This window comes from Moschus berezovskii, chromosome 21 (assembly GCF_049115385.1).
Source record: "Moschus berezovskii isolate FMDL1 chromosome 21, NW_MosBer_1.0, whole genome shotgun sequence".
NCBI classification, from domain to species: Eukaryota; Metazoa; Chordata; class Mammalia; order Artiodactyla; family Moschidae; genus Moschus; species Moschus berezovskii.
In genome coordinates this window covers 43,577,351-43,589,858 of record NC_142480.1, presented here as the reverse complement: position 1 = coordinate 43,589,858, position 12,508 = coordinate 43,577,351, and the positions used below count along the sequence as shown (strand labels likewise).

At 48.3% G+C, this 12,508-nt stretch overlaps 1 protein-coding gene across 3 annotated transcripts in view; it reads left to right on the top strand.

The window, feature by feature from the left end:
• ARNT2 (aryl hydrocarbon receptor nuclear translocator 2) overlaps window positions 1-12,508 on the top strand; it is a 187,417-nt gene that overhangs the window by 40,700 nt on the left and 134,209 nt on the right. For all 3 annotated transcript variants that reach the window (XM_088829576.1, XM_055417948.2, XM_055417947.2), the window contains exon 3: window positions 4,506-4,553. In XM_088829576.1, the coding sequence (XP_088685702.1) occupies window positions 4,506-4,553 (48 nt within the window). The remainder of the gene's footprint in view (window positions 1-4,505; window positions 4,554-12,508) is intronic.

Here is a 12,508-nt window from a genome sequence, read left to right as displayed (position 1 = left end):
ACGTTTACACATGCGTCCCCATCCCTGCCACCTTGCCCCTCCTCCTCCTTCTCTCCTAGAGTGCTCGGCACAGTGGAGACACAGAGGTGGGGAGAAGGAGAGAGGAGAGGGGGGCTGTGTTGTTGTTCAGTCGCTCAGTTGTGTCCAACTCCTTGTGACCCTATGGACCAGGCTTCTCTGTCCTTCACTGTCTCCGGGAGTTTGCCCAAACATGTCCATTATTCTTGCCTGAAAAGTCCCGTGGACAGAGGAGCCAGGTGGGCTACAGTCCATGGGGTTGCAGAGAGTTGGACATGACTGACGTGACTTAGCATATTAGCACACATGTCCATTGAGTCGGTGATGCCATCCCACCATCTCGTCCTCTGTTGTCCCCTTCTCCTTCTGCCTTCAATCTTTCCCATCATCAGGGTCTTTTCCATTGAGTTGGCTCTTTGCATCAGGTGGCCAAAGTCTTGGAGCTTCAGCATCAGTCCCTCCAGTGAATATTTAGGGTTGGCTTCCTTTAGGATGGACTGGCTCGATCTCTTTGCTGTCCAGGAGGTGAGCTGTGGGGGGAAATGTCCTTCCTCCCACTCCTCTTCCCTGCCCAGGTCTTCCCACTCTGACTTGGTTATTCTGGTGGAGGAACTTGTCTCGATTCCCAGGATAACTACCCAGCCCTGGGGTTTCAGAGCCAAGTAGAACTGACCCCTAGCGGGTTTGGCTCCCCTGGCCACATGCCTGGCCCAGTGCCGAGGATCCTCTGGCCCGAATGTTCCTTCCACTCCCCTGACAGCCTCCCCAGTACACGTCTTAGCAAGCTGCGTGCTCTGCGGGCAGTGGGGACACAAGGTGAAGGTTCAGAAGTTTCAGATTCTTTGTAAAGTGATTCCACATGTGTGGGAGAAGGAAGCAGAAGCCAGTCACCTGGGCTGCATTTTTGTAGAGAACTCCCTGATCCCGGTGAGGGGGTGGGATGGATCTGGGGGGCACCCTGGGTTCTTTTCAAAAGATGGGGGAGTGGGCTGTCATTAGGTTGTGCCAGCTCCAGAGTCAGCCCCTGTTGGGAAGGGGAGGTAAGGGTGGTGGGGACCCGGAGTCCTAGCCGCTTCCCACTGCCTTGGAGTCAGATGCTGGGCTTCTGAAGCATCATCATTGAGGGGAATGATTTCCAAATCGTGTGCAGCCAGTACACCGGCATCTCCCTGCAGTGTAAGCCCGTGGCTGCTGGAATGTGGTGAAATAAAAGGCATATTACATACGTACATGTCTCGCTTGGTTCGGATTTATGCAGTAGTGATGCTGTCATCTGGCATTTGCTGGCACCCATGTCCCTTCTTCACCTTTTGTCAATAGCAGCTTCGAGCTGGCCCAGGGTTGCTCCTTTGCTGAGCTCTACAACCAGCCTAGCGGGCACGGCCTATCATCTTTTCTCATAAGAGCAAAAGTGGATTCTTTGATGACTCATAGTGGATGATGCATTATTATTATTATTACACAATTGCTGTGAGGCAGATTCACATTGCTCACTCTGAACCAGATGCAAGCTCAAAAGTGCCTTTCACGACTTTTTATTGAGGGTAGAAATCATGCTCAGAACAGGAAAGTGAGACAAAAGGCATTTCAACCCACCTTTAGAGGACTCTTACATCATCCACTGATGGTACCAAATTCTTCAAAGTGAACACAATAGGACTTAAAAGTCATATTTTGATTTCTCTCCTTTATTATCCAGATGCTGCGGTATAATAGAGATACATAAAAGACATAAAACAAAGGATAATTTACTTGTAGTTTTTATAGCAGAAGAAATAAACAGAGCTATTAGAGTCATATTTAAAGGGGAGCATTTGAATTGGTGACAGAAGACCCAAAGGCAGGGTCTTGGCAAGGAGTCTTCCAAAAGATCCTTCTGTCCTCAGAAGTTGCAATATTTCTGTGTGGCTGATGAGCAGTGAGTCGTTTTGGGGTCACGCAAGTTACCCTGAGGATCTGAACAGTCGTTTGTGTCCTGTTTTCTCTCCTGAGTTCACCCCCACACGATATGTTTCACAATTCCTACATGTGATTGCAGCTCATACGTGATCACATACCTGCATGAGTAGAAAGGTACAGATTTGTGGTCCCTGAATTTTCATAGAGAAGTCCTGCTTCCTCAGTTTTCAGCAGACTTCAGAATACTGCCTCCAGAGCCTGGCACTCCGTCTTACACTCTGCTTGATTGGGTTGACGTGATCCAGACTGGGACCTTTTACCGTAAGGCTCTCCTGGACTCATCTGCCGCTTGAGGATGGGGTAAAGAACTGAGCTGTCCTTATGAAAACAAGGGTGACTAATAGCCCTGGTTGGCCCGGGGCTTCGCCGGTTTCAGCACTGAAGTCCTGTACCCCATGGATCCCCTCCTTCTGGGAAAATCAGGATAATGGGTCACCCTCCATACCCCAAAGATCCTGCAGGCTGAGGAGGGACGGCTGACTAAAAAATTGCATCTTGCAGGAGCCAGATGATCACACTCCTATCAACTGGAGCTGAAAGGCATTTTAAAGATAACTGATCATCTCACACCCACTTGAGGTTTTTCTAAATGCTTGCATAAACCCATTGGAATTCTGAAAATGCGATTTCTTTTTCTTAACCACTGAGCTGTTTTTGACAGCCCGGGGTGTTAAGTAACCTTTCTGTCTGCAGCACAGTCGCTCTTACCCTTGATGAACACTAGGTGACAGTGTGGTGCTGCAGAAGCCCAGAGACAGGCTTTTCAGTGCTTTCTTCTCCCAGATGTAATTCTCAGGAAAGGCGAGGCGAGGCCTTCGGAGCTAAGCAGCATATTGATGACTTTCCTTCATTTAGAAAGTTGTGTGTTCAGCCTTCATTTTCCCACAACGTAGACAACTCTGCTGCTGCTGTCTGGTACCCCCTTACCCAGTCTGCATTGTGGGGGGCGTCCTTGTCTCTCTCTCCCACGGATGTTTTAATTCTATTTTTCCTTTCTTATAATTTTTCCTCCCCGCCTCCCCTCCTCTTTGTGCACAAGTATTTTTGTTATTGTTACCGTCATCTCTCCCAGTTATCTGACTCCTTTTGTTCCTTTCTTCTGAATGCAAGCCCTCGTGTCTGGAAATTGGGGGTTCTAAATGGGCATAAATCCCATCTGGTCATCTCAGATCAGAACTCTGGTCACACTGCTCATAAAACAAGATGAAAATAAACAAACGATTGTAGAAAAAAGACAGTGTTCCTTTGCCCTGTGTCATCCCAGTCCTTTGGTTCCCCAAGTAACCCCAAAGCCTCAAGAGTTTACCTCTTCAGGGGCCTCTCCCATGTGCTTGTGGAGTGATAGCTCTTCCCTTGAAAGTTGGCCTGGGAGCCCCGAGCCCTCCCCACATCACCACTACCCCCTGCGCCCCAGCCTGAGAGCTGGGGGTGGGGTCATATCTTCCATGAGGCCAGCAGCTGTGGCACCTGTAGTGTGGTTCTGGAGCACACCCACCGTTCTTGGACTCCAGGCTGGACTCCCTTCTGCCTGGAGTCCATGGGGACTGTGTCCCACTCAATCCATCAGGCTCCCTTAGAACAAGATGGGGAGTGCAGAATGCCTGAGACGTTCTTCCCCAAGGAAACCCACTCCCCGTGAATGTCCGGGAGAGTCAAAACATCTGTACTGTTTCTATTTTGTTCCCGAAGACTCTGGGTACACCTCGTACTAATTAGCTCTTCTGCCCTAACATCTTCAAGGAGTAAAATTAATTGACGTTAGAGAGGGCTGTTTTGTTGTTTTTCTGTTTTTGAGAAGGAGAGTTTGGGATATCAGCTAAACAAATATCAGTCAAAACTTTTTGTTCTGTGTTTGTTTGGAGAGACCCAGTAAAGTGGGAATCTGAGTATGTCTTGGGTGAGTTTCAATAAGCAGACAGCCACTCTGACTAGCTCAGTCACCAAACAACTGTATCTCCTCCCACATCCATTTACTTGGACCCAGAGTTTATAGGGTAATGGCCTTAAATGCCTTTTTCACTTAGACTCATCGAGGCCAGCCAAGTGGTCACATGGCACAACCAGCAGTATGTCTTCTTTGCCTCTAAAGCTTCTTGTTTCCAAGCTCCCTGGAGCTTTCTCCGTCTGTTAATATAACCACTAGATAGTCGAGGGAGGAAGTCCAGTGTTGATACACGACGTGGAGGGGTGCAGGTGTCCCCAAAGACGGTGGGAGATGAAGGGTGCTGACTTTTCCAGCACAGCAGCCAGTGAAGGGTTCTTGAAGGGTTGATTCAGTATTTCAGCACTTTGCAGAAGCCCTCAACCATGTGATTAATGACGCTGGTACCGTAGACCTTTCATTTTGCCTTTTCTTGTCCCAAACCTGTTTGAGAACTGTGTGGAGATACTGTTTATTTCACTGTCAAGGGCTGGGATTGTTGGAGAGCAGTCTGGCCAAATCAACCCCCCTCTGAGCCAACAGCTCATGTGTCCAGGTAAATGTTCTACTTCTAACGAACGCTCACTTGTGAACTTGACTTTTCCAGAATGGACTTTGATGATGAAGATGGTGAAGGTCCCAGCAAGTTTTCAAGGTGAGTTTCCTTTATGTTCCCTGGATTTAAAGAAGCCCAAACAGCCATTTCTCACCTTGTTGGAATGTACAGGGGTTTGAATGTCTTTTGTTGTTGAAAAAAACCGTTGCCTGTTACGTGGCATGGGAGGGGAGTCTGGGGGGAGAGTGGATGTGTGTCTGTGTATGGCTGAGTCCCTTCACTGTGCACCGAGAACTCACAACATTGTTAAATGGCTGTGCTCCAATACAAAATAGTTTTAAAACCTTTAAAAAAAGAAGACAAAAAAAGCCATTGCCTCTAGCTTGACGGCCTTGTCCTTCATTCTGTGCTCCTATTTGGCTCAGGGACAGGTAACTCTTAGCAAAACCTGCCATATCCCAGCCTAGATTTTCGAAAGTTTAAGTATTAACAAGTGATTAACTCTGTTGGCTTTTAAAATTAAACAGACTGCCAGTTTTAATGGATCCCTTTTTAAAAGACAGGCCGAGAGTTCAAGTTTAGAAAAACAATCAAGATAAAGCCTCTTTTTCTACCATGGGAAATAAGGAGAAATATAAGAAACCTGGGTGGCCCTGTTCTGGATGCAGAAAACTGGACCTCAAGTTCCTAAGAGCTACATCACTTGCTGGCCACATGACAGCATCTCTAACTAGGCTCTGCAGGGCTGTCTGGAGTGTAGACTGCCTTCTAGAAGGATACTAGCCCACGGGTGCTGTGATGGTAGGTGCATCACTTACATGAAGGGTGAGGCGTGCCCAGTCCCATGGCTCTTTATTATTATTTTTATTGTCTTGTTTTAAGTTACGGGAGGAAGTTTGGCAATGTTGAGAAAAAGAGCAAAGATCATTCCATCAATCTTCCCAAACTTCCCATCTACATCAGTTTACTTATGGAAGGACCTGCCTTGACATTCCTCCCCCCTCCACTCCCCACTGCCCAAGAATTCCTAATTCTTGGTTGCTGATGAATTTGAAAACCTACCCCGGGTGATGGGTACCTTTCTCTGGTATGCACAGCCCCCAGTTTGGACTGACAGCCTCAGTTATTTTATAAAAGTTTTTGAGGACTTTCCTGGCGGTCCAGTGGCTAAAACTTCGCCTTCCAATGCAGGGGGTGTGAGTTTGATCCCTGTTCAGGGAGCTAAGATCCTGCATGCCTCATGGTCAAAAAACCAAAACATAAAACAGAAGCAGTATTGTAACAGATTCAATAAAGGCTTTAAAAATGGCCCACATTAAAAAAAAAAAAAAAAAAAAACCTTAAAAAAAAATGTTTAGAAGAATGATGTCTGCATTGAACTCTGTACCCATGGCCTCCCGCACTTTGCTCATTCCCATGGAAGTTACTTTTGGTTGGGTTCCTTTTACCTGTATTATAGGTGTGAATTGAGCATGCTTTCCCCAAATCCAAGAGGAGCAGGCATCTAGTTCCTATTCCTGGGCTTCCCCGGACTCTCCAGGTCCATTGAAAGTCTCAACCTTGATTGACTTTCCTCCCCAAGAGCTCTGAGTTCCATCCTCCGCTCAGTTCTGATGAGACAGGAGCGAGAAGGTGGAACCCTCTTTGACCTCTGATGACCCTTCTAGTCAAATCAAGACACAGGTTTCAACAACAAGAGCATGTATTATTTTTCCCTGGGTGCAGACAGAACCCAAGCTTGGATGTCCACCTCTTTCTTAGGATCCATATGAAAAGCAGGGAGCACTATGTTCCTGAAAGGAAGCTGGCCTGGGAAGTAAGGGCACACGTCACCCCAGCTTGGTTTGCGCCAGCCTTACACAGCCTCCCTTTGTGAGGAAACAAAGCCTTGTGATTCCTCTGGATCAGAATTCCCCTGGAGATAACGTTCCATAGCGTGTTGACCTCAGGAAGCGACGGTTCCTGGGTCTCCAAACAGAAGTAAGAAGAGAGAGATGAGAAGTGACATTTGTTTGACCTGGAGGATCATTGTTGGTGATGAAATAACAGTGCAGGGACACAGAGAACTCATCATCTGAGGTCCCTCCAGGAAGAAACAGAAATCCTAGACTCCGTGCTGTAAGCCTGCCCTTGAGTCAGGTTGTACATAAGTCAGGGTTCAAATCTGGGCTTCTGTGAGCCACATCCTTCCCCGTCCCCGCACATTAAAAATAAGAGGGAAAGATGGGGTGCCAGCGGGAGCCTGGGGTGCTGCAGTCTGTCGGCAGAAGGGTTGATGGATCCGTAGGCTGCTGGGGACATCTGAGCTGCTCCCAGCTGGGGAGACCACTGAGTCCACCCCTCCGTTCACTTTGCCAGCTGCACTGGCCACCATCCAGAGGCAGGCCAGAGAGACTGCTGCAGGCTGTCCCCCTCAGCGGTGGGCATGGCATGCCTTGGGGTGGCTTCTGTTTCCTGCTCCTTGTTCACGGTCAGCCGAGGGAGCCCGCAGGCCAGATGTCGGAAGAGAGAGGGGCTGAGAGGCAGGTGTCTCGCCAGCAGAGTTTGCTGTCTCAGAACCCAGCCACTGCACTAGACCGCGGTTTCTGTCACCCTGAGCTACCCTGGTGGCTCAGATGGCAAAGATCCCCTCTGCCATGCACGAGACACAGGAGACACAGGTTTGATCCCTGGGTCCAGAAGATCCCCAAAGGAGGGCATAGCAACCCACTCCAGCGTTCTTGCCTGGAGAGTCCCATGGACAGAGGAGCCTGGGGGCTGCAGTCCATGGGGTCTCAAAGATTCAGACATGACTGTGCAACTGACACTTTCACTTCTTTACATCACCCTGATGTGTGTGCAGCCAGCTTTCCCAGCTTCTCTTGAGGGTGGTCCCAAATTCAAATGTCCCACCTGCCATCAGACGTTGTATCTCAATTTCGGATTTGGGGAATATGGTCACAGTCACATAGGAGGTACATTGTAGCCAATTAGGTTTACTTCCTGTGTTCTCACAGCAGGTCTCAGATGTTAAGCTGCTTCAGTTCAGTTCAGTTCAGTTCAGTTGCTCAGTCGTGTCCGACTCTTTGCGACCCCATGAATCACAGCACACCAGGCCTCCCTGTCCATCACCAACTCCCGGAGTTCACTCAAACTCACCTCCATCGAGTCGGTGATGCCATCCAGCCATCTCATTCTCTGTCATCCCCTTCTCCTCCTGCCCCCAATCCCTCCCAGCATCAGAGTCTTTTCCAGTGAGTCAACTCTTCGCATGAGGTGGCCAAAGGCTGCCTGATCACACAGATGTGCGCACACGCATTTTTAAATAGATGAAAGAGGATTTATTTATATATGTGTGTGTGTGTATGTGTACTAAGTCTCTTCAGTCATGTCTGACTCTTTGACTCCATGGCTGTAGCCCTTAAGGGATGGGATTCTCCAGGCAAGAATACTGGAGTGGGTTGCCATTTCCTCTCCCAGGGGATCTTTGCAACCCGGTGATTGAACCTATGTCTCCTATCTCTTGTGTTGGCAGGTAGGTTCTTTACCACTAGCGCCACCTGGGAAGCCCTTATATACATATATATATATCTCCCCTGGCTTGATCCAAAAAATACTGATGATGGCTTAAAAAGGGATTGCAAAAAGTTTTTAAAAAGATTTCTTTATTTTGTTTGCCTGTGTTGGGTCTTCACTGCTGCGGGAAGGCTTTCTCTAGTGCAGCCAGCGGGGGCTGCCCTGTAGTTGTGATGCGTGGGCTTCTCATTGTGGCGGTTTCTCTTGTTGCCGCCACCACAAGAGAAGGGCTTGTGGGCTCTAGGCATGCAGGCTTCAGTAGTTGTGGTGCATGGGTTTAGTTGCTCCAAGGCATGTGGGATCTCCCCAGACCAGGGATTGAACCGGTGTCCCCTGTGTTGGCAGGCGGATTCTTAACCACTGTACCACCAGGGCAACCCCAAGTAACTTTTTGAAAAATGTTCATTCTTAAATATATTACTCTTCCCCTAGAGCTAGCTGCTTCTAAACTTAATATTTTGCATGTTTTCTCTCTATTGCTTGGCGACTGTATTTGCTTCTCCTTTCTGCAGTTGTCGTCATATGGCTGATTTTTGCTGATTTGCCAACAGATGTTTTACTTTCGGTTTCCCCATTTCCGGAGGAACTGTGTAGGGGTACTCAGCTGCTGGGCACATGTCCACACCTGTGCACACGCAAGGGCAAACACACACAGTGCCAGGGCCAGAAATGCCCCGAGACTCGCTTCACCACCCCCAGGTCTCAGACCTCCTTCCCACATGCAGTTGATGCTGCTCCGGGGGCTGTGACATGCAGAGCAGGGTTCTGCTGACCAGGCTGCTCCCTGCCCCTCACAAAGTCAAGGGCAGCCTCGGGGGCAGAAGCCGGCCTGCAGGGGCCAAGGAGTCGACGGGGGATGAGGAACCGAAGACCAGAGGGGACAGTTTATCGAGCAGCTCATTGTTCAGTCACTCAGTGGTGTCCGAGTCTTTGTGACCGCATGCACTATAGCCTGCCAGGCTCCTCTGTCCATAGGATTTCCCAGGCAGGTACACTGGAGTGGGTTGGCATTTCCTCCTCCAGCGGATCTTCCCCACCCAGGGATCGAACCCGAGTTTCCTGTGGCTCCTGCATCGACAGGCAGATTCTTTACTGCTGAGCCACATGTATTGTGTAGTGGTCATTAAAACAGAAGAGTAGACACATGAAATAGAGATATTCTTAAACGTTGGGTTTATTGTGTTTTTTTAATTTTTAGGCGTGCTGGGTCTTCCTTGTGGTGCTCAGGCTTCTCTCATGTCACATGGGCTTTAGTTGCCCCCACAGCCTGTGGGATCTTAGTTCCCCGACCAGGGCTCAAACCCCAGTCCCCTGCATTGGAAGGCAGATTCTCAACCACTGGACCACCAGGGAAGTCTCTATATTTGGAGTTTATATCTTAGGAACATCCAAGTGCTCACTCCCAAACCTTTCATCTTTGTGCTATGTGCTGTCACCCTGATTTTTTGCTGAGTTCTCACTCATTCTGCATCCTTTCTCAGAAGACTCAGAAGGTCTTGGAAGAAGTTCTCATACCTGTTGCTCTGAATTCAGCTATAGTGCATGGGGCCGTCGAATCAAAAGACCTGGATGGGTTTTATTAGCCTCTCTTCCACCCCTTCCTTCACCCTTCACCTTTTGAGGACCGTCTCTGACCTTCCCGGGGTTCCATCTTTAATCTGTATGACTTTCAACTGTTCCCTTGGACCCAGTTGCCTCAGTCCATAAGGAGTCCTTATATTTTGCAGGGTTTCGCCAGTGAACTAACAATATCTAACATTATCTAAATTATTATCTAGATTAATGCTTATTTAAACTAAATGCTAAATTATCTAAATTAGATGCTAGATTCTCTAACATTATCTAAAAGTAAAGATGTCCACGATAGGAAGGTTTTCACAGAATTTTTTCCTTTTTCATCACACCCATTTTGACATTTTCCTCTTGGTTTTGTGCAGTATTTATGCTTGTGGGCATTTTTTTTTTTTTTGTCTCTCTGGGTTGTAATGGTATTTTCATCTTTCCCCCTGAATTTACCACCCTGTTTTATTTAGAGCTCTGACCATTATAACCCCATGGATAATGGGGAAATATGCAGTGTGGGTGTGTCCTTCATTTCCTTCCCGGCAGAAAAAAGAACAAGCTTGTCATTTCATAGAATTCTCAGTCTGTGCGTCTTAGCTTAGAGAACCAGGCATTTGGTTTCAAGGTGGAGGATGTTCAGAGTACTTCTGATGCAGAGAGGACGGCCAGGAGGGAGCAAGGATTACCCTCATCTTATCAGTCACCTTGTGCGGGCCGCCCTGACTTGGCCGTGTGGACTCTGTTTAGAGTAAGGAGAGTTTCAGCTGAGCCTTCTGACACTGCAGAATACACACCCAGATGAGCACGCTCAGCCTTTCCAGACGCTCTCCCTGCCTTGACAGCCTTCGTTCCCCTTTTTTTTTTCTTTTTTTACTGTGATTTTTTTCTTTTCTCTTTTTTTAGGTTGGATATAGTTGCTGTACAATGTTGTGTTAGTTTCTGCTGTACAGCAAACTGAGTCACTATACATCTGTCCCTTCTTTTTTGGATTTCCTTCCCATTTCAGTCACCACAGAGCGCTGGGTAGAGGTCCCTGAGCTATGCAGTAGGCTCTCATTAGTTATCTATTTTATACACAGCATCAATAGTGTATGTGTGTCAATCCCAATTTCGTCCCACTCCCCTCCTCCCTTGGTTATTAACAAACTTGGTAAGTTTGTTCTCTGCATCTGTGACTTGAATTCTGCTTTGCATTAGATTTCACTTGTAAGCAGTATTAGAGAACCTGCCTGTTGATGCAGGAGATGTAGGAGATGTGGGTGTGATCTCCGGGTTGGGACAATCCCTTGGAAGAGGGCATGGCAGCCCACTCCAGCACTCTTGCCTGGAGAATCCCTATGGACAGAGGAGCCTGGCTGGCTGCAGTCTGTAGGATCACAAAGAATCGAACATGACTGAGCGACTTTGCAAGCACATACAATATTTGTTTTTCTCTTTCTGACTCTCTTCACTCTGTATGACAGTCTCTGGGTCCTTCCATGACTCTGCAAATAGCACAGTTCCATTGCTTTTTACAGCTGAGTTGTGTTCCATTGTATGTATGTACCACATCTTCTTTATCCATTCCTCTGTTGATGGACATTTAGGTTGCTTCCATGTCCTGGCTATTGTAAACAGTGTTGCAATGAACATCAGGGTGCATATGTCCTTTAGCATTATGGTTTTCTCCAGGTATATGTCCAGGAGTGGTACTACAGGGTCATATAATAGCTCTGTTGTTAGTTTTTTAAGGAACCTCCACACTGTTCTCCATAGTGGCTTTGTCAGCCTTGGTTCTTATGAACCAGAGAAGTCTTGCAGAGAACTTGGGTAGAACCTACACAGTGTAGCCTGTGAGGAACCAAATTACCAGGGGAGATAGCTTGAAACAGTCTTGTCATTTCAGTGGGTTGGGGCTGAGATTAGGGCTAGAAGCTGCAGGATTAATGCTGCATCAAGTGGAGACAGTCCTCCACCATCAGGCCCGTCTGGATCAGTGACCTCTTCATAGCTGTTTGGCTCTCATGTCATCAGCTTCAGTTCTGATGTCCTTCTCTTCTTGTTCAGCGACCCCAGCTCCTTCTGTTCTCCTGCAGAGATTAACCTTGATGTGAAGTGACCCACATCTCCTGCACTGCAGGCAGATTCTTTACCCACTGAGCCATTGGAGAAGCCAACAGTCCTGGATAACCCCAGGCTTTGTGGGGAAGTGGGGATCGTTTCTGGAGGCATAAGTAGCCCCAAGCTGTGTCTGTAGAAGCTAACAGGCTTCTCTTCCCCGTCGAGCCTTAGGTGTTTCTGCCTGTCTGTCTCCTTGGTGTTCCAGGTCTGACTCTGGGACCACACAACACTCTGCTGGGGAGCCAAGTTCAAGTCCTGGTAAATCACTCCCTCTCTGAGCCCCAGGGTCCTCCTCCACAAAGGACATTCCTGAAGACAGTGTGGGATGGTCTTGGATCCCACTTTCTGGTTATCCTTCGCAGACCACACCCCACCCCCAGCCCGGGTGCTGAGTTGACAGAGAAGCGCGAGACAGCGTGCAGCCACAGCTGCTCCTCCTTGCCCTTGACTTCCGCAGCCGTGTTCCTGGGCCAGGTGGTGGGCACTTTGGTCCCAGCGGCGGGGTCATGGCTGATGCTGTGCTGTGTCCCCAGTGGTCACCGCTGCAGGGTGTCCGCCCTGGTGCCCCCGTGCTGAGGGGCTCATTGCTTTATCAACGCCGCATGTGGGGCCCATGGAACTCAGATGCTGAGTTCACAGGCTGCCCCTGCAACTCCTCCAAGCAGATCCCCATCGCTCCCCATCCCTGTGGAGAAGTTAGCTTTGGTCCTGGAGACACTTCCCTCTGTTTTCACAAGATGGCATTGTTCCTGTGTCTTGCCTCTGTGATTCTTCAAAATGAAGCCATATATATACATACTTTACATATATTTTAATAGATTCGGTAGCTTCACTCA